Consider the following 27,421-nt stretch of genomic DNA (forward strand, 5'->3'; position numbering starts at 1 on the left):
TAAAACAAAATAAATCTTATAGCACCCTTTTATTCTTTAAAGAACTTTAAAATAGTTGAACAACTAGTTTCGGTTTACACAATCTTCTTTATTCTCTTTCTTTATTTTGTTTCATTAATTTAAAAGTAGCCCATGTCAATAAGTGTTTTAATATACAGAGTATATACAGTATGTACTCTCACAGTATATAATAGTGATGCGAATAGATCAGTGCTCCAACTAATCTTTAATCTGTTTGGTAGCAAGAGAATACTGTTTCCTCTAATGTGTTCAAATTTTTGTTTGTGGTGTGAGCACCACCATAAGAAACAACGGTATTCTCTTGCCACACAGCAACTAAATAAAATAGTAGTGCAAATAAAGCAAAGGTCTCCGACTAATCTTTGATCTGCTGGGTAGCAAGAGAATTTCTTTGCCTCTAGTAGGAGTGTTCACACTTATTTGTGGTGTGAACACCTCCATAAGAAACAACGGTATTCTCTTGCCACCCAGCAATTAAATAAAATAGTGATGCAAAGAAAGCATTGCTCCGACTAATCTTTGATCTGCTGGGTAGCAAGAGAATTTCATTGCCCTAGTGAGAGTGTTCACACTTATTCGTGGTGTGAACACCTCCATAAGAAACAACGGTATTCTCTTGCTACCCAGCAATTAAATAAAATAGTGATGCAAACAAAGCAAAGCTCTTCAACTAATCTTTGATTTGCTGGGTAACAAGAGAAAACTGTTGCCTCTGATGTTTTAACATTCTTGTCTGTGGTGTGAACACTTCCTTAAAAAACAAAGGTAAACTATTGCTACCCAGTAATTGGATAAAATAGTGATGCAAATAAAGCCATGCTCTCCAACTAATCTCTGATCCTTTTTATTCACTTCACTTTTTTATTCACTTCAAGATTTATAATAATATGTAGGAATGGAATGTATAGCAAACACTATAGTGGTCGTTTTTGTATTTTGTATACATTAGGATCTCTTTTTTTTTATTTTGTTCACTACAGTGATGAAGTATCACTACTATTAATCAGTATTGTTATATATATTTTTCCAAGTTAATTTATTTTCTTCTCTTTACAATTATTTAAAATTTGTTATTATTTCAATAAGTAGATATTGTTTGTTTTTTTTTTCATATTGTTTGTAATATTTTTTTTCTTTATTATATTATTGTATTTTTTTTTTGTATTGTTATCTTGTAATAGAGAGTTAAGTGTAAGAGAGGGCCGACTGCGCCCTAACTTCGCTCTCTACGAAAATAAAGGCAGTAATTCAATTCAATTCAATTCAATCCCCTGGGTAACAAAAGAATTTCCTTGCCTCTAATGAGAGTGTTCACACTTATCTGTGGTGTGAACACCTCCATAAGAAACATAGGTTTCTCTTTCCACCCAGCAGAGAAATAATATTCATTATGATGAAAAGCAAGGCTTAATTGTCTTTAAAGATGGTTCTATATTGTTTTGTATAAGCAATTAAGTTGGATTAGGATGCAAGATTTGCCAACCGGTGTTGGATAGAGCTCTCTGCTTTGTCCAATGACAGACAAGGATAGCAAACCAATATGAATAAGATGCTGACTACATTTAAAATCTTTACATCTCGCTATTAGAATGCTTGGTCATCAACTCAACAAATGAACGATTCTTAACAATTTTTTATTGTTTGTTTCAGACTGAAATGGACCCAGATGTCAGCGTGACACCTCTGGGAGCCGATTCTTTCAAGACGTCCGATCAGATGAATTTGACGGTCTACTTCTGACGAAAATCCAGCGCTATTTTTCGTGATCGATTGTTGAAGTCGTCGAAAAGTAGCCAGAGGTTTTTCTTGCATCGGAAATGACAAAATCAATCATTCATGTGGATATATACATGTGCATCTATCATGTGGATACATCAACATGGAAAATATTCATATCACAAGAGTTTGATGAGAGCTCTTTGCTGAGTGTTTTCTTCTTGAAGACACAGAGAAATGAAAAGCTCCTATCGATTTTCTTGAGATCAACGATAAGGAAAAAGAACAAGATGAAGGAGAAAGTGAAGAAGAGACAATAAAATACGTAAGGTATAGAGTAAGGGTAGAAGTAAGGTAATATAATATCATTGTTAATCAAAGATTTTGCTCTTTTATTCCAGAAAGTGATACTTTATGTCACGAACGATATTACATAAGTTATAGTGTTACTGTTAAAGTTTTCTGTGAAGCAGATTTCTGATAATATTGTGGAGCAGAATGCAGTAGCAGAAACAGAAGATAATAACAAGTAAAAGATGGAAATAGAAGGTGAAGGAAGAAATATGAAAAAGAAGAAGAAGAATTGGTTGAATAATGAGTTGAGTTTAAAATGGCACTCCAAACAGCAATGACTGACATCCAAGTGGGAGTGACTATTCCATGGCAGCCAATGGCAGGCCAGTATTGTTGTGTGAACAGCTCGACCAATCATGGAGCTGCTACAGAACTTTCTGGAAGCATTTGAGAGATCCATGTCAGTTTTTGATATATTTACCACGGACTCGAAGTACGTACCATGTACTATTTTACAGCAAGGTTTTCAAGAAGAAATTGTGAGATACTTAGTCTTTCAGCTCTTGATGTAGTCACTGAATTCAGTATCTAGAATTAAGATCAGGCCTACATGAGATATAAAAAGGATTCTTTTATCAACTAGTCTACCTATGATTTGTTGAATTTCTAACGTATACAACGATAATAATCAACGAATCTTTTGAAATTTTATGACTGAATCAATAAATTACTGCTATATGCCTCTCCATTCATACAATATAACTGTTATAAAGATGAAATATGTTATGACGATCTATTGTATGGATGCTTCCTCCAATCAAATTCGTGTGATCTATTGTATTCAATAAGATAATATTAATGACAATCATTAGCAGTGATAGGTCCAAATTTGAACTTAATCCATGAGTTGTTCAAATGATGAATTGTAAGATGACAGAAAGCTTATTTGATATTACCTACAAAGACAATATTCAACCTTTGGAATATCAATAAGTATTTGTTCAAAAGTATTATGTAAGATTATAGATTATCTTTCATGACTTGTAAATAATTCCGTTCAAAGTTATATTATTATTAAGTAAAAATGAGTTGTAACTATTGTTAGTTGAATATTTTTGGTCATAATTCATCAGATTGTGACCCGGTTGCACAACAGCCGGTTAAATTTTAACCATAATTAATTTCACGAGAACCAATTTTAAATCAGACAAGTCTTTTTTGAAAAGACAGCTTCTCTGATTGGTTCTCGTGGAATTAACCACGGTTAAGATTTAACCGGCTTTTGTGCAACCGGCACTCTGACTCTTCAAGTCATTTCCCAATTTGTACATAAATATAAATTTAAGTAAGCAATAGAAATGTATGAAGAATCACTTAGATATTTATCTGAGAAGAATAACTATTTTAATATAATGTAAATATAAGTATTAATTAAATTGATATGATACTATGTTACTATAGTGAGGTCCACGCTATAATGACAGTATTTGATCAACTTTGGTTTTGCTATCCTTGTCTATCATTCGACAAAGCCGATGTTACTATCCTTTTCTAGGTTCACAACGATGCCAATTATGTTTTTGACAGTGTTGAAATATAAATAATTAATGCAGAGAATCGGCATCGCTATTCTTCTATCTTTATCCACTGCCATTATAACGTGGACCTCACTATAGTTTTTTAAAATAGGTGTATTCTTATGTCCATTGTTTAGATGTAAACCGTCTCTCAGTCATACGATGTTTTGAAGTATTATAAGATTTGAACTCAGTATTATGTCTTCTTGGTTGTAATTAATTGAATTTATAATGGTTATTTATTACTAGAATCTTTGGAATATGATGTACCTTGGTCAGGATTCTATAATTTTCAATGGCTATTGCTGGACGAGGGTTTATCGTAGCTATTTCTATTCAAACCGGATCATTTTTCTTTGATTTTTAAGTTATAGATCAATCAAGACTTCTCAGATATTCATGACTTTTTCGATAAATTGATAATAATAACATCTCTGTATTGATAGATGAAATATCACATTTATCATCGACTATAATTTTCAACATGGTTTGATTATTTATTTGGTGAGAGTCAAGTACCTATGAGAAAGAGATAGCGCTATCCACTTTGTTGAATGACAGCCAAGGATAGCAATACTCCCTACACACAGAGATTCTTAATGAATGAGAGAGTTGCAACGTACCGCCAACAATGAAAAGAGCATGTTGAACGATATCAGAGACTATTCCTCATATTAATTACTTATCTAATACATTTCTGATATTGATTATTTCCAATTATTTTGTTCATCAGCTATGTAAATTCACAATTACTGAGCAATCCTATATCCTCTTTATTCTATATATAACTTGGATATTTATCTCTTTTCTGTATAGGGCTACTTTCATAGAAATAGAAAGAAAAAGAAAAATCTTAGTACCCTTTTTGAAATATTTAATCAAAACATGTTTCGGACATTGATGCCATTTTCAAGTGAAAATGGCATTGACTTGATGCCATTGACTTGAAAATGGCATCAATGTCCGAAACATGTTGTGATTAAATATTTCATAAAGGGTACTAAGATTTTTATTTTTATTTTTATAACTTAGATATTTCATCATACAATCTCCATGAGCCAAAGACATATATTTCTATCAACTTTGGACCCAGATCTATCAAAATTTGAAATCAATTTATTTTTGCATTTGTAAATAATAAGTAAGGAGACTGGTTTTGTATTTCGATGATGTATTTTTGTAACATAACTTTGTGAATATAGTTGAAATGAAATTACGATTTTTGGTACTAGTTTGTAAACTTTCTATTGAGATACTCCTGTGAATATATTTGAAATAAATGACAACTTTTGGTACTAGTTTGTAAACTTTCTATTGAGATACCCCTGTTACGATACGTCCTGCTCTCTATAAGTCTAGAAAACTCATGCCTGGTTGCACAAAAGCCTCTTAAGTTTTAATCATGGTTAAATGCCAAGAAAGCCATTCAGTGAACGCTCTTTAGAAAAACAGGCTTCTGTGATTGGTTCTCGTGACATTTAATCAAGATTAAAATTCAGCAAGCTTTTGTGCAACCCTCACCTATAGTTCTAAATTGAAAGATTTTGTACTCTACTGCCGGTTAACTCACGTTCATAATACTTAACCGTGGTTAAGTGACGTGATCAGACTGTCATCCAGCTGATTCATTTTTTTAGTGACATTGGACTGACGTTAGATGACGTCACTTAATCGCGGTTAGTTAGAAGTAGTTCATGCAACCGGAAATTAATGAGAGCATGAATTCAAATCCAAGAGAAGGTTACTACAATATAAATTTGTTGACCTTCAACTATAGGTCTCAGGCCCGGTTGCACAAAAGCCGGTTCAATTTTAACCTTTATTAATTTCACGAGAACCAATCAGAGAAGGCCTTTTTGATAATACGGCTTCTCTGATTGGTTCTCGTGGAATCAATCTGGTTAAAATTCAACCGGCTTTTGTGCAACCGGCACTTAATATTATCACTCCCTACTTAACTGTAGTTGGAAACCCAATCCTTCAACTTGAGCAACGTTTACACCAAAGTTATTAACAACATTTCAATTTCTTAATCCTTATAGATTCTATTAGATTCAACGGAAATTGACAAATTCATATGATTATCATGTGTATGATAAGTTGAGTTCAATCTAATAGAATCTATAAGGATTAAGTTATTAACATTTTGTTAATAATTCTGGTGTAAATGCAGCTTTAGACCAGAATATCATCAATGTAGAATTTCAATGAAATCAATTTGATAAGGATAAGGTTCCAAAATAAAACAAACTTCAAGTAACATAAACACTATTATATTACAATCGGTAGAAAAATACTGTACACGAGAATGACTAATAATAAATAAATATTGTAATCTAGAGTAGTATCCTAAACTAATACAGTAATATCATTATTTTGTGGAAATACAACAGAGAATATAACCTAAAAGTAGTCTTAAATAGCAGTTACTTCTTTTCAGAAAAAATAACTAATCTTAAATCTAATTTTGGTTCTACATCGTCTCTTCAATTTCCACAACATGACACTTTTACAAAATATATCAAAAATCTATAAAAAATAAAGAGATATTGCCAACAAATATTGCATATTATTATCACAACAGGCATTGGTTGATTGATTTTTAATTCAATTTAATTTGTATTCATATAATATTTTGTGAAGTGAACAACTACATGACTCATCTCGGACTATGTGTAACCCCCTATCTAAATTTGGAAGAGGAATAGCACAAGGTTGCCTTATTTTTCTCTCCCTATCATTTTCATGATGTACTTATTCTTATTGTGTGAATCAATAAAGAATGAAGAATTTTTTTGTTGATGTCCTTTAAAATTTCTCTCATAGCTTCATCACAAGAAAGGAACAGCCCTTCTTTTGGAAAAAGTACTGTATGAGAAATTATTTTTTTATTAAATTAATATTTGAATAGATCAATGTTTATTCAAATTCTAAGTTTACACATCCGATCTCTGAACAGGAACTGTACTGAAAGTATTTATTGTTTCTTCCCATTTTATTCTTTCCAAATTTTTTTGATACAAACCAATTCAGATTTCACAATAAGAAAATCTAAGTTCTTATTATAAACTTCGTACTATCAAAAAAGTATTTGTTTTCAACAGTAGTATATGCCTATATAAGTAGTTCCAGGTTAAAGTCTCTGTTTCAAGAACATAAGTTCAAAAGTAGTTCCAAGACGAATGGTAACATAAATCATGAGAACTTTACAGATGAATGTAATAGACTATGATATTCATGGATATGCGAGTTCTAAGGAATGTTAAGAATATTGAAATGATGATGTGTACAAGGAATGAATGATTTAATGATAATTGCAGTTAATGAGTGATAAATCACAAATCATTATATTATGCAATAATACAATATTACTGGGAGAAGACAACTGGTAATTGTGGAAGCTTTTTAATTTGATAATAGTTTCAATTATTGTCAAAATCATTTGAAAAAACATATTATATAATCTCATTGATGATAATGGATTATCATTCAAATAATTATTGTAATCGGTAGTGGTTTCAAAACTCGAATTCTGTCAGATGGATCTTACCTATCAAGTGAGATACATCTATCACATTATAAAACAAGAGGTTCGAACGAGTGTGATGCCCATATTTCAATTGAATTTCCAACTGAAATTACCTTAATTCTCATCCAGACTCTCTTATCCAAACACGCAAACGTTATTTCAAATGAGAGTATAATATCCATACTTTAATACAATCATCTAATCATTTTCAACGTCAACGTTTTCATGATTACTGTATGATACCTATATTTCAATCAAAGGTACCTAGAACCACAGAGAAACAACAGCGTATGTTATTGTTATTGTCAAACAATAGCTTATGTTATTGTTTCTCTATGCTAGAATCCTATATTCTGTAATCAATGTGTCAAGAATCCTGTATTCTAGGTACATTGATTTCAATCAAATCTCCAACTGGAATCGTTATACTCCTCATATCACACTCTCCTTTACAAACACTCAAAAGTTTTCAAACATGAGTGTGTATTATCCATATTCTAATTCAATCTTCTAATCAAAGTGAACAATTTTCACTCTGAAGTTCCCATGATTAGTGTGTGATATCCATATTTCAATCAGATTTTCCACTGGAATCACCATTCTCCTCATCTCGTACCCTCCTTCACAGTAGTCTTCTCAACACCTTCATACTCCGACTCCTCCTGAGCCAAGGGAGTCTCCATATGGTCAACCACACCCTCAGGTCGATTAAAATCTAACACAACCTTAACAGGACTTTCCTCCGTCGATCCTTTATCTGTTTCATGCAAAACTGGGATGAACTTTGGATGAAACTTATCCACCCTCTTCTGGTCGGCTAGTTTGTAAGGAATTGCAACCACTTTAGAGTTTTCCTCAAGGGTTTGCTGGGTTTGTAGTTTGTAGGGTAATGCAGAATCCCCCCTGTTGTCGAAAGAAACAGTTTGGTGTTCACCCACAGGGGAAGGTCCTGGACTAGGTTTTAAACCTGGATTGGGATCCCTATCAGGGTGGTTCTCCATCTTGTAACCTGAATTGGAATCAGGGTTTTCCATCTTGTAGCCTGAATTGGGATCAGGGGTTTCCATCTTGTATGGATTGTCAGGTTGGTTTTCCCCAGGTTTAGCAACATCTATATGCCGGTTTGCACGTTTAGCAGAAGAGGCTGCATGTTGATCACTATGTGTCCAAAATGTTGGCAAATACTTCAACATCCTCTGCACTCTAGACTCCGAGTTATCACCTTGAGACACAAACGGAGAAAACGCCAACCTTGCATACCTTTCAGCCTGCTCCAACAAACTGACCAACCTCTGCGGGAAAAGTTGTACCACCAGAGACCTTTCCGGAGAAGTTTCATTGGAAGTTGCAGCAGCTGCAGAGGGTACAGAATCCAGGTTCAACTTTTTAGTCTTTTTGCCGTTGTTGGTGGAGCTCTCCCAGTGGTACCACGATTCTGTGGCAGTTACAGAAGGTGGTGTAAGGTCTGATTTAGGTGACCGGTTGGAAGCTACACGAGGTGTTGTTGAAGGTAGGATGGGTTCCTTGATTTCTGGACGTGTTGTTGTGTCGTTCCCTGAACTTGTAGAACCGGTTTGAACCGGTTCGTCACTCAACATAATCGCTTCAAACTTGTAGGGTTCATCCTTCCTGAGGATCCTCTCCTTTTTGTCATCCATTTTACGGGTTGCATTACCCAACAAATCCTTCCCCGGTGACCTCTTGTCCAGGGTTGTGTTGTTCCCAAACCTTTCCTCTAAACCGGTTGTGTTTCTAGTGGAGTTCCAGCTGCTGCTAACTTGTTTCACATTGAGGAACCCTCGACCAACATCCTCAAGGTTGAGGTTTGTGGACTCAAGGTCGTTTCCTGAGTTGCCGGAGACTTCTGGGTACTCAGGAACCGGTTGCCAGTTGTAGCTGAGGTAGTTGTCGTCGTGTTTGTCGCTGCCATTTTGTTTCCTGTCGGTTAACGAGCTGTTGAACACGATTTCGTCACCCAGGTGAACCACTTGGGTCGGGATGTAGCGGGTGGTGTTGTCGGATGGGATCTTTGGTAATGTCACCTGGAAAATAAGATGAGCATGAAACTCTGAGGACTAAAATAGAAAAACGAAAAAAATTATAATGAGGTGGAAACTGATTCTGAGTGAGAGTTCATGTTATGAAAATGGAAATATCAAGTTTAATCAATCGATCAATCATTTTATTCAGTAAAATGCATTACAATTGGTCCCGCTAAACCTAAAGATTTTACAGCAGGTGGCTACAAATAATAAAATACATAAATAGAATGAATGCTAACTTAAAAAATAAACTAAGAAAACAATTTTTTTCATGAAACTGGGAGTTTAGGAATTTAAAAAGGAGGTTAATGTAAGAGTAAGGGAGATTATCAACAACTTCCAATTATCTACTCATTCATTAATCAATGGCATAAAGTACATAATAATAGAATGATTGGGAAAGATGCATTATGGGGAGGAGAAATAAGATTACCATGATGATGGTGAGTTCATGAGAAATATCATGGATGTGATATTGGGGAAGAGAGAAACAGAAGAGTGGGAAGAAAAAAGAGAAGGACATACAAAAGGGGAAGATGGTGTGAGAAAGAATAGCGAGAAAATGGAGAAGGAAAAGTGGTTGGAAGAACGGAAAAGAAAGAGAGAATAGAGTAGGAAGTTGATAGGAAATAGAGATATGACAATAATGTGAAGAGAGTAGACAAGTTAGTAGTGAGGTTTCAAGAGACTAGCTATGAAAGGGAAGAGGACAGGAAGTTGATAAAGAGAGAAACAAGAGTCGGAATTACATGGAAGATGAATAATTTCCTCTTCTTTTGACAATAGATTGAAGTCTATTATAGTCTTTATGTTGGAAATCCAATTGATATCTACATTCCAATTCCAATACTCTGATATTCTCATGGTATTTGTATATTTAATGATAATAGCAGTAGCTTCCAGATAACAAGCTCTTTTTTTTGTTGATTGATAAATAAATAAAATAAGATAAATAAATGACAGTGTATTCATACACTGTAGCATTTGACAATAAAAAATTATTCAGTAAACAATCACAATAATCCCAATCCTAATTGACAAGACAACAAGACTAATTGATGATTAAACACATAATATACAAAAGAACAAATCTTTTGTTGAAGGATATTTCACATAATCGTTAAATATTGTTGTGTTATGAGATAACTTACATTATTGTTCCAAGTAACCGACGGAGTACTATCAGATTGATGCTTGCAGTTTCCAGGATAAAGTGGCAGTAGAGCCGCTATGCCAGACTCCAGAACAAGCCCTCTTTTGCACACTGACAAACTGAAAAATATCAATCATTATTGTAAATATATTACAGGTATAAATATAGTAGGATTCCAAAGAACAGTATACAATACTTTATAATAGCTTGATTCAGAGCCCATCTACAGCTGTAAGTCACTCATCATTTGGTAGAGAGTTAGTGGGGAGGAAATTTTTAATATTCTTTCCGAAGAATGGACATTGATATGTCCAAAGCTCCGCCAATTTATGTAGATGCATAACAATATTATCATTATCTATAGTTATTATATTACAAATTGCTTTTTCATATCATATACAGTTCAATAATTATTTTCTTAGTCTATATTATGTAAATTCATCTATAATTTTGCTGTATTGTAAGCTATTGTATATAAGTGTATAAGCCAGTATATATTGTAGTCTACATAAATAAAGTACTCAATCAATCAATCAATCAATCAATCATCCGTCTCATTATCAAAGCCTGGAGCTCATGCGGGCACAATCCTCAGAAAAAATAAGTAGATTGAGAATGAATAATAGTTGAGAATTTCAACCTATTCATTCTAATGATAAGGTCATTCTATTTTTCAATTGGCTTAGCTATAGTTCTGATAACAGGTATTCTGTTAATAATATTGCTATTTCTCTGAGCAATGATCACATTATTTCAATGAAAGGCGTTTGATTTAATGTTTAAAAACCGACGAAATATAAGTAACGATATTCAAATTAGAATGAATTGACAAATAAACAAACGTGATAGCTTACATTGTACATTATGAACAAACAATCTCACAGAGAAACAAAGTGTCAATCAAACAAACAATCATTGTACAGAGAACAAAAAATCTTGACATTCCCTATATTCTGATAAGAGTATCTGGAAGGCTTCTAATGGAAACAAACAAACATTACAAATCAAATCAAATCAAATTTTTACTCACTCGAAATTCATACAGAATATTAACAAAGTTACAAGTGACTTTTTTTCGCGCTTGAAAAAAAGTCCACAGTTTGAAGCAGCTTACACGAATGATGCAGCTAGTACAAAAATTTAAGTTTATAAGAATAAATCAATTTATACAAAGAAAGCCGATTTATATGTGAAGACGGAATGATGAACCATTGACAATGTTATGTGTAAAGTGTGAAATTTTTAGCTCAAAAATTTCTAGTTTCATTCAAAATTTAGACTTTTTGGATGATTATTAAGTTACTGTTCTAGATTTTTTTAATTCTAGACTTTGATAGTATCTATCTGATTTACGAGTAAATTTTGTTCGTTTATCAGAGTATAGAAAAGCGTAAATTGTATTTTGAAAAGTAAAAGTGACATAACCAACATTTTGATTTGCACAGTGTACTATTAATTGGAAATGAGACAGTTTTAGACTTCAAAATTATTAAGTTAAGTTAAAATTATTAAATTATTAAGACTTCAAAATTTAAACTTCTTGGATATTTATTAAGTTACTGTTCTAGATTTTTTCAATTTTAGACTTTGATAGTATTTATTTGATTCAAAATTTGCTCGTTTATCAGAGTATTGAAGAGCGTAAATTTTATTTTGAAAAGTGAAAGTGACATAACCAAAATTTGATTTGGACAGTATAATATAAATTGGAAATGGGACAGTTTTGGGCATGAGCCTATTGTGCCTTTCCTCATGTTAAGTATGTGTACACAATGTGATAAATAAATATTACTAGTTATTGTGGGTCAGAAGAAATTGTATTGTTCTTCACAGAAAATGGAGTCTATACGGGAGTTCTAATTAGCCAATGAGAGTACTTGTACTATCGAGTGTATAGGGGAATTGTGACAGCGGGGGAAGTGAACTCGCACCTGATTGGTCGATGATGGAATAGGCTTCCACCAATAGCATTCGAGAAGGAGTTCCCCTCAAATAGGATGCTCGTCTAAACGTTCAATTTGTTCAACGTCTGAATTTTATTTATTTATTTGTGTACAAATACTTAACATGAGGAAAGGCACAACAGGCTCATGCCCAAAACTGTCCCATTACCAATTTATACTATACTGTCCAAATCAAAATGTTGGTTATGTCACTTTCACTTTTCAAAATACAATTTACGCTCTTCAATAATCAGATAAACGAGCAAATTTTGAATCAAAAAGATACTATTAGGGCCGTTTGCACAGTGTAAGTTTAAGCTAAAGCTTAAACCAAATCTGGATTTTTTTTGGTTTGAACTAAAATTCAATTTGCACAGTATCAGTTTGAACTCTGTGTTGAGTTTAAACTCTGGGAAAGTTTAAACCTCCAAAGCAGGAGGTTTAAACCAAATAATTTGGATTAACTTGACATCTGTGAATATTTGATGTGAATATTTAACAGCTGATAGTAAATTATTCTTCGACGGTTGTATTTTAAGGCTTCTGTAGACGATAATCATTATTAATTTAGGTTATAGTGAATCATTATTTGAATGTAAAAATAATTATAATGGAGGAATTGATAGAACTTTTTAATGCGATTGATAGAGATGACTGCGAAGAAATTTTGAAACTGAGAAAAATTGGGCAAAAAACAAATAATTTGAATTTCTGGGATTGAGCATTTTTTAACGGGTTTGCTTGAGTACAGCAACTGCCAATTTAGTATTCTGATTGAATAAAACACTTGATAGAAATTAAGACAATTTTTAACAGTGGTCTTTGATTAGAAAACATGTTTTCAATAACACATTACTGAGATATATTGCTTTTGAGAGATTTCTAATAAACGAGGAATACCGTAGTAGATTCAACCATAACAAAATAACTTTTTTATCTTACATTCTAAAATATATTTTCTGGTGCCAACTAAACATGAGTTTTTAAAGAATATCTCAATCGCTTTTCACTTTTATAACCGTACAGATTACAGCTCTGTAGATTTTGAACAAGAACAAGAAAATACTAAAATAGTAGCTACATAACCTCAATTTACTGATGGTTTGTAAACAAATAACAAATTTCCTGACATTCTATTACCAACTTTACGCTAAACTAGTTCAACGTAAACTGGATTAGTAAATGCACTGAGAAAATCAATACAAGTTTAAACTTTCAGATTAACTTAATCGAGTCTAGCAATCTATACTGTGCAAACGGCCCTTAGAGTCTAAAATTGAAAAATCTAGAAATCTTGTTAAGACTAGAGTATCAATTATTTCTCACCTTTGCCCCAAACTATCGACCAATATAATCTTGTCGATGCTCCACCTGGCCAGCCCACTAGATATCCATCCACTGTAGGCCGTGTAGAGTATCTGCAGCGCCACATAATGTCTGACGGCAGGATGTGGAACTATGATGCGACTCAAGGCTCCTCCCACACTCAGCTCGTCATCGTCCTTGGTTGTCAGTGTGAACGTCTCGTTCAGGTCACCGTCTCCGATCAGGGTCAGTTGGATTTTGCCGTAGCTGACTACTGGGAGGACACTTGGTGTGCTTTCGACACGGGCTAGGTATTGGTTCGCTGAAAACAGAGAAAATTCATGTTATTCTTCATGTGTTATTGAGAGAAAAGATAAAAGGAGAAGAGAGAGAGAAGATATCAAAAGTATCAACATTGCCAGGAGTAAGTTTGAGTTTCTTTTGAAGTTTTAATTTTCAATTATTAATACAGTATTTTTCATTTTTTGTGTAGTTGAGAAGTTGATATTGTGGTAATTATTCATATTGAATGAAAAAGACTAAGAAATTGTCAAAAAACCACTGACTTATTGATAATTAGAAAGACCGGTTTCGGTTATTACACCATTGTCAATCTCTGATAAACTCAGAGATTATCAGAGATTGACAATGGTGTAATAACCAAAACCGGTCTTTCTAATTATCAATAAATCAGTGGTTTTTTGACAATTTCTTAGTATTTTTTTTTCATTCAACAGTATTTTTCAGTTATCAGTATTCTTATTCAATTTGGTTTGCGACTTTCCCTTAATCTAAATTTCTCGTTAATATTATACATATAAGGTATGTTAGGATATATTCAGGACCAAAATTGGCCAAAAAACATGAATTGTAAACATAACCTATTTTGAACAATTTCTATCTAAATTTGGGAAAGGAATAGTTTTGGGCTTTGAGCCTGTTGTTCCTTCCCCAATCATTCATAGTTGAGAATTATATTGTATATATTAATGTAGAAATAAAATAAAAAAATAGATAAAGTTAGATAAAAATAGTAAAGTAAAAGGAAAAAGAGAATCAGGAGAAGGCAGCGTACAATTCCCTATTGAAGAAGAAAAGGTTGTGAAGAAGAAGAAGAAGAAGAAGGAGGAGGAGGGGGATGAGGATGAGGATGAGTGGGAGGAGGAGGAGGAGGAGGTGAAGGAGGAGTAGGAAAAGCAAACGAAGAAAGAGAAGAATGAGATTATGGAGAAGAAAGATCAACATAAAAAGGATAAGAAAGAGTACAGAAATAAGGACAAGAATGTGGAGGAATAGTAGGATGAGAAGCAGAAGAAGACTGAATTATAGAGACGAAGAGATTCAGAACAGGTAATGATGCCTTAACCGTGAAAGGAAGATATCAAGATATTCTTCGAATTTTTTTTTTTAGGAAAATATCTTTTGGCAATATTTTAACTCTAAGGGTGGTTTTTATGGGTTTGAAGTTCGTCTTTTAGCATGTATATTCTTCTTATTCTCTTAATTATAATTGAAAATTGTCCATACCATATGTTAATATAGAACTATAATCTAGAGAGAGTACCTCTTCGAAACAGTTGTTAACTGGTAACTAAATTAATAATTTTGTCAGGTTGGCATTAAGTTGAGTTGACTTTGTTAGGTTGGCACCAAGTTGAAGATGCTACTTTAATCAGAGCTATTCCTGGGAATATTATATTACTAGCCGTCAGGCTCGCTTCGCTCGCCATATCCGTTTAGCCAGACGTTTAGTCTGGACCCCCGACTGGATCGTCCTAACATAATTATGATAAAAATGCTAAAATGAAAAATGCAGGCGAGCGAAGCGAGTTATGAGGCAATACTTCAATCAGAGTTATTCCTGGGAATATTATATTACTAGCCGTCAGGCTCGCTTCGCTCGCCATATCCGTTTAGCCAGACGTTTAGTCTGGAACCCCGACTGGATCGTCCTAATATATGATAAAAATGCTAAAATGAAAAATGCAGGCGAGCGAAGCGTGCCTGCTGATCTCATTCTAGGACAATCCAGTTGGGGGTCCAGGGGGCGGAGCCCCCTGGTTAGACAGATATGGCGAGCGAAGCAAGCCTGACAACTAGTATTGATATATTTCGAAAACACGAAATTGGATGCAGAAAAATCCATCGATCGAAATGAATGAAAATCCTGGATAGTAAAACTAGAAATTGTCCAACTTCCATTTCATCCAGTTTGAAAATGAGAATCATCCAATAAACATAATTCAACAACAAACAAAAAAAAAAATGATGAAATAGATGACAGGGAATTAGGGTACTATCTGATTCATACAATGTATCAACGTGAAGTGTGTCTTATCCGGAGGCGCGACAGTCGAGGCCTGTACAAAAAGTGAAGATTCCTCAAATGACGCCTGACGTAGGCGACATTTGAGGACTCTTTTTAGGAGTCATCTGCGGTCGCAGGTCTCAACTGTCGGGGCTGTTCAAAAATAAAGAGTCCTCAAATGACGCCTGACGAAGGCCTCCTTTTTCAGGAGTCCTCTACGGTTGCAGGCCTCAAATGTCGCAGGTCTCGACTGTCGCAGGTCTGGACTGTCGCAGGCCTCTTTCGTCGGTGGCCTCGTTTGACATCGACCCTTTTCATTGAGGCCACTACTTCATTCAATCACAAAAAATAACAAATGAAAACGATGACTGAAAATTAAGCTACTATCTTATTCACTCACCACAAAAGGGTTCCTCATCCCTAGTGACCAGATAGAGCGTGCCTCTCCCCTTAGCCTTGTCGGCATAATAGCCCATGTTGCCGCAGTTATCCTGATCGGTGCAGGGGAAGCAGTTGCCTGCCAGGTATTTGTCGAAGCTGTCGCAGGAGAGTGCAGGGAAATGGCAACGTGGCGAGACGCTGTCTGTGAAGAACTTGTAGGCTCGCCTATGGTTGCACAAGCTCCTGCCTTCTGCTTCTGATACAGCTGTAACACAATTATTGTCAATTACTGTCAAAATTATTGTCACAATCATTGTCAATTACACAATTATTGTCAAATAGAAAATAATTTGACTGGAAACTATAATTTTAATATCGAAAATATCCCTTTTCATGCAAGAATACTAGTAGTTCTGTGAACAGTAGACCTCACGTAGTTTTCTCATCCACAAGTATCTGATGTCACCTGTTCTAGTTGATTCAGTTGAATCACAATTATTCACAGTTGAATCATAATTTACTCAATTGAATAAAAACACAAATATGTTGTCAAATTCTACACAGTTTTATTTGGTACACGACCATGGTTTCGTGACCACACACCGGTCAAATTTTCAAGTTTTGGTCGTGTACCAAATAAAACTGTGTAGAATTTGACAACATATGTGTGTTTTTATTCAATTATGAAGGAGGCTCCTTTTTCTTTTCATATTATCCTTGAAATGCAAAATTTCCAAGAACCTTGTATACACGTCGACGCGCAATTAAAAAAGGAACATACCTCTCAAATTTCATGAAAATCTATTACCGCGTTTCGCCGTAAATGCGCAACATATAAACATTCAAACATTAAGAGAAATGCTAACCGTCGACTTGAATCTTAGACCTCACTTCGCTCAGTCAATTATAATTTCTTCAGCATAATTCAGTCCATTTAATCTATTTTTATTTTCACCTATTAAATTCGTTTTTCAAATGTAAGAATATTAATACTGATGGGCACGCATCATAAAAAATATTGAAACCCTACCTTACAGAGATAGACACGGCCAGAAATCTGTGTATTGCATGCAATGAATAATCTACTTGTCAGCTGATTAATTCTATAGTCTGATCCTATCTTCAAAGTAGATGATAATATATATATTGATATTAGAGTATGGAGGAATTCCTTTTCCTTTCATATTATCCTTGAAATGCAAAATTTCGAAAAACCTTGTGTATACAGCGACGCGCAGTTGAAAAAGGAATATTCCTGCCAAATCTCATCGAATTCTATCAACGCGTTTGGCTGTAATCGCGTTACATACAGACAGACAAAAGAAAATCCGAGTTAAAACATAGACCTCACTACGTTCGGTCAATTATTCAATAAAGTATTCAAATGGGATAACTTGATTTGTTTCATAGGCCGGCATTTGTTCGTCTGACAGTCGTATCGAACATCTAAAACGTTACGTTAGTGGCCAGTCTAAAGCTGGATTTCCACACCACTGTTGCGAACAGTGAAAATATAATTCCCATTAGCTCTAATGGTATTATTCATACTCACTCAACCGGGATGAGTGTGAATAGTACCATTAGAACACGTGGGAATTATATTTTCACTATTGTGTGCGAATCCATCTCTATTAATATATGGATAAAATTTAGCAGAAGTGCTTGTGCTATCTTTACTCTATGGTATGATTTTCCTCTGTTTTTATCAATCAACTTACACCACAATATATCGGTGACAGCACCCACGAACAGGTTGCTGCATCCCTTCTGCATGCGACCCCCGTTGGGGTAGTAGTCGACGTGTCCCATAGGCTGCCATGACCCCAGGCCACCCAGGATGAGGTTCTCCCCGTTGGAGTGAATCACATCGACAAAGCTGGCGTCACTCGAATCGAGGCGAGCTCGCGGGTCTTGGCTCTCGAACAGGGGGCCGGCTGGGTCTAGACCTGAGAAAGAGAACAATCAGGATTATTTTCGAGACTTGGGAAAACGAATTACATGGAAATTATTTTGGGAACCAGAATTACTTGATTTTATCGTCCATTTAAATTTCAAATAAAAATTTCCATCATAATTAATTATCTGAACTAGAACAGGGGGCCGACTGGGTCTAAGCCTGGGGAACAGAATGATCAAGTTGATGCATTATTGAATAATTATTGATTATATTATTGTTATTACTAAGTCAAAATCTTCATCCAATTGATTATCTAAATTGATCTCCCGTGTTAGTTGGTACCAAATGTGACAAGAGACATGTTGACAAAATGTGACACAAGGGCCCGGTTGCACAAAAGCATGTTAATCTTTGATAATGATAAAATTTCATGAATCACAAGAAGGCTGCTCTGGGTTGAATAATACAGGATATCAATATAGAGAGGAGACGAAATAGAGAAGAAGAGGATGAGTAGGAGGTAAGAGGCGTAAGAGGAGAAAGAGAGTAGAAGACGAGAAGGAGTGGAAGATGAGTGATGGTGAATGGGTGGAAAAAGGAAATGAAGAGACTCAAGCCTTGAGAAGAAGAGAAAGAGAAGGGATGATGAAGCGGGAAACAGGACGAGAAGAATATCGTATGAAAGATATTTGTTTTTTCTGGCTCTAAATTTTGTAAAATTATTCAAAAATTTTCCCAATTAATTGTGATTTGAGTGTGATATTTTTGTTTTATAGTTTGTTCTCAACCGTCAAAATTTAAAAATTTTAGTTTTCGTCGTTTTTGAGTGAAAATGGACTGAATTCTAGTAAAGTGAAATCATAACCCTATTTTGGACTTTTAAAATGTTATCTAAATTTGGGAAAGAAATAGTACAAGGAGTATTATTAGTTTTTCTCTCCCAATCAGTGCTTCTTTGTAAAAAATATAAATAAATAAAATAAAGAAGAACGATTATGGAATGAAAGAAAAGATGAACGATCAGATAGAGGACATGAGAAGGAACAGAGCAAGAAGATGAAGCATGATTTGCTTCTTAACTAGCCTCATCCTACGGCGAGCAAAGCGAGCAATAATCTTCTCCCAGGCGAGTGGAGCGAGCTCTAGTTTACCTCCAGGCGAGCGAAGCGATGCTCTTCTTACTTTCATGTGAGCGAAGGGAGCCTTATCACTGTCTGTATCCATCTATTCTTCAATTCAATTGGAATAGTTTCCTTTTTTCATACTAACCAGTGATCCTTGAGATATTCTTCAGTTGGGCCCCCGCAAACCCAGCCACATGAGCGCCAAGAGAGAACCCGATGATATGCACTTTATGCAGTGGTAAGTGCAGCTTCTCATGGAGGCCAGCTATCAGCATTGACAACTGTTTGCCAACCAATCTTGTATTGGCTGCGGCTCGGACGTAGTTGGGGAATGTGGCTCCGTTTTTCCCAGTCCACGCAGATTACGTTGCATTCTTCCTGTCAAAATTGAAAAATTCTAGAATTAAGCTGGGTTTACACTATGTGGCAGAGCTATATAGCAGAGCTACATAGCTCTGCTACAAGTTCAAAAAGTGACACTGGAGATCTCTATAAAAGCGAAATGGCTCTCACTCACTGACTGACTCACTCACTCGCAGAACTAAAAGTCTGCCGGACCAAAAACATTCAAATGTGGTAGGTATGTTCAGTTGGCCCTTTAGAGGCGCACTAAGGAATCTCTTGGCAATATTTTAACTCTAAGGGTGGTTTTTTAGTGTTAAAAGTTTGTCTTTTGGCATGTATATTTTTCTTATTCTCTTAATTATAAATGAAAAAAGACCATACCATAATATAGAACTATAATCTAGAGAGAGAACCTCTTCGAAATAGTTGTTAACTGCTAACTAAATTAATAATTTTGCCAGGTTGGCATTACGTTGAGTTGACTTTGAAATGGAAGTTGAAGTTGAAGATTGAAATGCATTTATCGCGGAAAAATTGATTGGGCACTACCACTTCAATCAGACCTATCCCTGGGAATATTATTTTACTAGACGTCAGGCTCGCTTCGCTCGCCATATCCGTTTAGCGAGATACGTTGAGTCTGGACCCCCGACTGGATCGTCCTAACATTTATGATAAAAATGCTCAAATGCTGATCTTATTCTAGGACGATCCAGTCGGGGGTCCAGGGAGCGGAGCCCCCTGGCTAGACGGATACGGCGAGCGAGGCGAGCCTGACGGCTAGTCTGCTATATAGCCCGGCTATACATAGCAGTTTTAAGCCTATTTTCTCAGCTTTATAGCAGAAAATGAGCTAACCAAAATTTTCGGTAAACATCAAAGAGAATCTGAGCTAGATGTAGCTCTGCTACATGTCAATTTTTGTTCACAGCAGGGCTAGATGTAGCTACTCTGTCCTTGAAGGAAGGCTGCCACAGCTGTTCACTGCTGTTTGCAGCTGTTCAGTGCCTGCTGGGTTTACACCAGATATACTGTACTCATTTGTTGTCAGAGTGCTAGTAGGTTACTGCGCATCTCGAGCATTTCTTTCTGATTTATAATATATTATTGTGCAATAATGAAGATTGAATTTGACTGGGATAGAGAGAAAATGATCCAATATCTTCTTCCTCTTCTTTGTGCTGAAAATATCACAGTAGCAGCGGCTGCTGCAAGAACTACCTTCTTCTTCGGCATCTGGCTGGACACTGAGCAGTGAATACTGGTTTATTCCAAAGTATACGTAGCTCTGTTACAAGTAATGGCATCAAAATGGCAGCACAAAGAAGAAGAAGAAGAAGATATTGGATAATTTTGTCTCTATTCCAGTCAAATTCACTCTCCATTATTGCACAATAATATATAAATCAAGAATAAATGGTCGCAATGTGCAGTAACCTACTAGCACTCTGACAACAAATAAGTAAAGTATATCTGGTGTAAATCCAGCAAGCACTGAACAGCTGCAAACAGCAGTTAACAGCTGCGGCAGCCTTCCTTGAAGGACACAGAGCACCTACATCTAGCTCTGCTATGAACAAAAATTGACATGTAGCAGAGCTACATCTAGTAGAGCTACATCTAGCAGAGCTACATCAGGTAGAGCTACATCTAGCAGAGCTACATCTAGCAGAACTACATCTAGCAGAGCTACATCTGGCAGAGCTACATCTAGCTGAGCTATATCTAGCAGAGCTACAACTAGCTGAGCTTCATCTAGCAGAGCTACATCTGGCAGAGCTACATCTAGCAGAGCTACATCTAGCAGAGCTACATCTAGCAGAGCTACATCTAGCAGGGCTACATCTAGCAGAGCTACATCTAGCAGAGCTACATCTAACAGAGCTACATCTAGCAGAGCTACATCTAGCAGAGCTATATGTAGCTCAAATTTCATATAGCAGAGTTCTATCACGATAGAATTCTATCTTGATCAGAGAAGGTCAAGCTTTGTTATGTAAACTTGACGAAATATATCCCATGGTATTCAACACATTCATCAATGAGCACTGAGTTTATTACCCAGGAATTAATTCAAGGAATTAACTCAATGAATTCACTCAAAATAACTCTACTCTCCAGAGTACTTACAACAGACATGAGCGCACTCCGCATCTCGTAGACCCAGACATGGGAGCAGGATGAGCCAAACCCGTGAACTATGACCTTGGTGGGAGCTGACACGTTGAACGCTTTGCCAGCCCACGTGTAGACGGCAGTCAGGTTGGCGAAGCCGACGTCTAACAGGGGTGTGTCCGAGCGTCGGTTCTTTTTCGAACTGTACATCAGGAAACGTGTGTCCACCTGATGGAAAAAAAGTAATTAATGATTGATGAAATGATGTATGGTGAGAGATATTGTGGTATTTTCCAATAATTAAAAGAATAGGACATTTTAGCTGTGTTTACATCAAAGTTATTAACAAAATATTAATAACTCAATCCTGATAGATTCTATTAGATTGAACATAGCTTATCATACACATGATGAACATATGTGTTTGTCAAGTTCCGTTCAATCTAATAGAATCTATAAGGATTAAGTTATTAACATTTTGTTAATAGTTTTGGTGTAAACACAGCTTAATGTTGTTAATACGACTATTCTCCAAACTCAATTTGAATTGAAGAACCAGGCTTCAGCGGAGGTGGACCGTCCACTAGAACCGTTTTCGTCCGAACTAGCATCGGCGAAAACTACCGAACGATCCCTCAACAAAGAAAGGAATAGATGCTCGTCCATTGCAACAGGTTCATACGGCCGTGCACGGTCGATCAATATTTCGATCCGAATTGAATGGGATTTTCCGGCTTTATCCGGCCGAACTAACTAGTCGAGCTGAGACAACAAAGTGATCACAACCTAAAATGTTTTCGAAGTCTTGTTTGTTTTCGTTTTTTGAAGTTGTTCTGTTTAATAAAGTTGTAACTATGGACAATGAAAAGTTGATAAGTTCCGTTCAAGAGCATGTTCCATTGTGGGATATGCTAGACAAACGATATCATCGGTGTGATGCTCGAAGGAATCTGTAAACAAAGATTCATTACTTTGATTCCATCATTACTTCATCATCATTACTTTGTTTTCAGATTCATTACTTTGAATCTGTAAACGAAGTAATGATTACCTGTAACTAATTTAGTGAATATTTGTTGAAGGTAAGATTATGAATAACTAATTTAGTGGATATTATTGATAGTGATAGGATTATTGTAATGGATATCTAATTTAGTGGATATTTGTTTATTCAATTTTCAACATCTCAATAAAAAGGTGCGTTCAGATATACGCGCCCGCGAACATGAGCAATTCACTTTTAATCAGCTGATTATATCTGTATTTTTACAGAAACTGTAAGATAAAGGTATAAAAAGCTTGGCACCAGCTGATTAAAAGTGAATTGCTCATGTTCGCGGCGCGTATATCTGTACGCACCTTAATAATAATTTTGTTTAAGAAAAATTTTGGTGGCTATGATAGTAGTTAATTTAGTAATCGGCAACTGGACTGACGTGAACGGTTCCAATGGATGACCATATTCGGCCGAATCAACGGCCGGCAGATTCGTCCGATCCAACAACGGCCGATCGGTTGAATACAGTTCCAGTGGACGGTTATGCTGAACTGATTAGTTCAGCTGAAGATGTGCCATGAAACCAGGCTCTGTGATTCAACCCTTAGACTACCAACGGGACAATATGTCCCAGCAGAAATGACCAACCTCAGACTACAACTGGGACAATATATGTCCCAATAGTAGAAAGTAAAAGTTCATCGAATCCCAGTGGGTGAATAGATCATCTAAACTACACAGTAATGAATCCCAGCGGTAGTCTAGGGTCTATTCTGTAAAATACACCAGCTGTTTAGAACTATCTGATCGCCATATTATTGTGAATTGAGGTTATATTATGGTTATATGCTCTCATGCATGCTTGTGTCAGATGCTGGTTTTTGTGCTGAATGAAGCTGTTCTAATGTGATTTGCAGTGTCATTTTGAGTTGAAAGTGAGTGAATAACTTCATATAATGTCAATAATAACATGTGAAATTGAAATTGCAAAGCTATTTACTAAGTTCTATTCATTTTATCGTGTTTTTCGTATTGGGACATATTATCCCAATGGTAAAATTTGTTATTTGGTATTTGACGGGACAAGCTTCATAGACCCTATTTGGTAGTCTGAAGGTGCGTACAGACTTTCGCTCTGCTCCGCAACCGAACGTGACTCCAGCAGAGCGATTTATGATCGACCGGCGAGCAACAGTGGTTCGACCGGGGAACGAGAAGATCTAACATCTTCCGTAACGTTCATGATGGGTGCGTGGGAGGAGCGACTGTGGTTCGATGGTGGTACGAGGGCGGTACGAGGGCGGTACGAGGGAGGAGCGTGCTCGGTGCGGGTTGGAAGCGCGAATATGTGTACGCAGCTTAAGGGTTAAATTAAGTGTGAACTAATATAGTGGTATTGGCAACATTAACATCTTATTCTTCTAATTAGAGACAAGATTATTGTAGGAGATATTTAATTTTTTTATATTTAGGAGATATAATTTTAATATTTATCAGCAATCATTCAAATATTCAGGATGTTAGCATTGGTTGGATGTGAAGCATTGACGTCATACGGATTACAGACTGTTTAGAGTGAATTTCACTGTAGAGGATGAGCATAATTGAATAAATAAGTACCTCTTCGGGAGAACTAGGTAACATATCGATGTAACCATAGGGTCCAGACTCCTTGAAGCACCCCACACCGTCATAGCATACCCCTGGTGAGTCTGCTCTTTTTTGCCTGAGAAAAACAGGAAACATGAATGGTTACCAAAAGAGGGAAGAAAATATGTAGAGATTAAAAAATCAAAGTACCATTTTTTCAACTTTATTTCATTTATCACAAGTTGTTTTGACTTAAGTTATAATGCCATTTCCAAGTGGATGAGTGAAATTTATGAACCAATAAATAAGATAAAATCGGTACTATGACTAACTGGAAGTAGTGGATATCAGAGGAGGAAGAAAGATAATAAAAAGTAGGCATTATCGCCAAAACTAGAATGCATTCTTACACAGATATTAGCCTGTAGTGAGGTTTACGTTATAATGGCAGTGTTTGATTAGCAATGGTATTGCTATCCTTGTCTATCATTCAACAAAGCAAATACGCTATCCTCTTCTCCACTGCCATTATAATGTGGACCTCACTAAAGGCCGTTTGATTCTTTCGTCTAGACACATCCACAGTCATCTTCACTTCAGGGATTAGGTTCATTAATTAACGTGTTCCGGTAGCCATCTCCTTCTTGGCCACCCTACATCTCTTTTTCCAGTAGGTCTGTAGTTTTGGACTTGAAGGGGCATTCTTCCAGGAGGCATTCTATCTAAATGACTGCACCTGTTGCGTCTATTTCGTATAATTCTCTCATGCAGAGGAGCAACCGATAAAACCTGCCTTATATCAGTATTTCTCATCCTATCAACTCCAGTGCAGCCAAATAGCTACACTCCTTAGGAACCTCATTTCTGCAGCTTAAATTTGACTCAAGCGTACGAAATATCTGCAGTCTGATTCACTGATTGTATTGAGGAATGAATGAATAACTTATAACTTGAAATAACTTAAGTAACTGACCGATGGCTATGACTAGCTTTCCTCCTCTCCCAGGCTGCCATGCTTTCCTGGACGGCTTTCAGCAATTCCTGGTCGTGACGTTCGTCCAGAGCCTCCATTTCTGGACTGGCCCACTGTGTTCCTCCCTTCCAGCCTGAGGAGAAAAAAAATAAATTTTGAATTCTCATTTTCATTATTGGAGACAAGCATAGCAGGCATTTACCTTCTCACAGACAAATTTATTACCTTCATTGTGATTGTACTTATCCGTGAACTTTATTTATTTAGAGATTTAATTTATATTAATTTATCCTTATTTCTTTATTCCAGTTAGAATTTTAAGATCTTTATATGTAAGATTTTTTTGTTTATTACAGTCTGACTTAAGGGTTATAGTGGCTTATTCATCAGTTAGCATTGGCATATGTGATTGATCGTCGATCACCAATGAATTTAAACAATAATAATAATTGATTGACAATCCAATGAACTTTGCAAATAAAATGAGGTGGGAGCATGTTTCGTGCACCACTGATGCTTCTGCAGGGACTCACAGAGAGCGATCTGTGATTTGTGGTTGGAGTGTTCTTATTTATGCAGTATATGTTTGTCTTATTTATCCTCCTAAGACCACTCTGGTTGCAGATCGCAGATCAATATTTGTATGTATCCTAGACCTCATAATTACATGCTAATTTGACTAGTAAATTGTTCTGTCGTAGTGCATCCAATGTAGTATTTGAGCATCCAATCAGTACCTAATCTATATATAATATAAAAAGCGAAATAGCACTCACTGACTGACTGACTGACTGACTGACTCACTCACAGAACTAAAAATCTACCGGACCAGAAGCGTTAAAATTTGGTAGGTATGTTCAGTTGGCCCTTTAGAGGCGCACTGGGAACGGATTTGGAAAAATTTTCAAAGATACGCCTAAAATCTGCGTTTCTCCAGCGTTTTCTCAGCAATATCAGCACAAATGAACAAAAAATATTCAAATCTAGTACAGAAGCTCAGCTGGGGTGTAATAATGTTGTGTTAGAAGGAATTTGCAATAACGTCAAAGATACGCTCAAATTTAGCGTTTTTCCAGCGTTTTCTCAGATTTGTCGAGAATAAATGAACAGAAATTTTTCAAATTCAGTGCAGAAGCTAAGCTAGGGTGTAATAATGTTGTGTTGGAAGGAATTTGAAATAACGCCAAAGATACGCCCGAAATCGGCGTTTTTCAAGCATTTTTTGTGCTTTCTCAGCTTTATCGAGAACAAATGAACAGAGTTTATGTTAAAATTTACTACAGAAGCTCAGCTGGGGTGTAATAATGTTGTGTTAGAAGGAATTTGCAATGACGTCAAAGATACGCCCAAAATTAGCGTTTTTTCGCTTTTTCTTGGATTTATCGATAAAAAATGAACAGAAATTGTGCAAATTTAGTGCAGAAGCTTAGCTAGGGTGTAATAATGTTGTGTTAGAAGGAATTTCCAGACCCCGGCCTGGAAGAAGGAAAACATCCTGGTTAAAGAACCTGAGAGAGTGGTTCAACATTGACTCAACATCTCTGTTCCGAGCTGCAGTCAATAGAATCCAAAATGCATTGATGATCGCCTATCTCCGTCGCGGAGCCGGCATATAGAAGGAGAAGGAATATAGGCATATAGAAGAAGGAATTTGAAATAACGCCAAAGATACGCCCAAAATTAGCGTTTTTTTGCGTTTTCTCAGTTCTTTCATCAAGTAATTGACAGAAAATGTTCAAATTTGGTACAAAAGTTTAGCTAGGGTCTAAAAATTTTGTGATGAGGTGACTGTAATATTCATCAAAGATACGCCCAAAATCAGCGTTTTCAAAATCGAAGCATGTTCAAATGAAAAATACAGGCAATCGAAGAGAGCCTGCTGATCTCATTTTTGGACGATCCAGTCGGGGGTCCTGGCTAGACGGATATGGCGAGCGAAGCGAGCCTGGTTGCTATTTCCTTACACGCGGGTTTTCACAGCCTTCACGGCCGTTTCCCGTACTCAACACGCCATCTGCCTCTGTCTCTCCATGGCTTCCCCTGCTCTTCATCACCTCTTCTCTTGATTCATTGCCAGAATCAAGTCAATATATAATTATTATTTTTCTCAC

General features: G+C 36.0%; 2 protein-coding genes across 2 annotated transcripts in view; one reads left to right on the forward strand and one right to left on the reverse strand.

Moving 5' to 3' along the window:
• LOC111056620 (protocadherin Fat 4-like) overlaps positions 1-4,839 on the forward strand; it is a gene marked incomplete at its 5' end in the record, with an annotated part of 41,962 nt that extends 37,123 nt beyond the window's left edge. Inside the window, 1 exon segment of the mRNA XM_039440330.1 lies at positions 1,672-4,839. Within this exon segment, the coding sequence (XP_039296264.1) occupies positions 1,672-1,761 (90 nt within the window).
• Positions 4,840-5,865: 1,026 nt separating this feature from the next.
• Positions 5,866-27,421, reverse strand: part of LOC111056619 — a 100,063-nt gene continuing 78,507 nt past the window's right edge. Inside the window, 10 exon segments of the mRNA XM_039439584.1 lie at positions 5,866-9,179; positions 10,331-10,451; positions 13,602-13,902; positions 16,289-16,534; positions 17,988-18,215; positions 19,436-19,631; positions 19,633-19,668; positions 21,766-21,978; positions 24,368-24,473; positions 25,311-25,443. Of these exon segments, the coding sequence (XP_039295518.1) occupies positions 7,743-9,179; positions 10,331-10,451; positions 13,602-13,902; positions 16,289-16,534; positions 17,988-18,215; positions 19,436-19,631; positions 19,633-19,668; positions 21,766-21,978; positions 24,368-24,473; positions 25,311-25,443 (3,017 nt within the window). The 3' untranslated portion in view covers positions 5,866-7,742.

The sequence above is a fragment of the Nilaparvata lugens genome, chromosome 13, assembly GCF_014356525.2.
Source record: "Nilaparvata lugens isolate BPH chromosome 13, ASM1435652v1, whole genome shotgun sequence".
Lineage (NCBI taxonomy): Eukaryota > Metazoa > Arthropoda > Insecta > Hemiptera > Delphacidae > Nilaparvata > Nilaparvata lugens.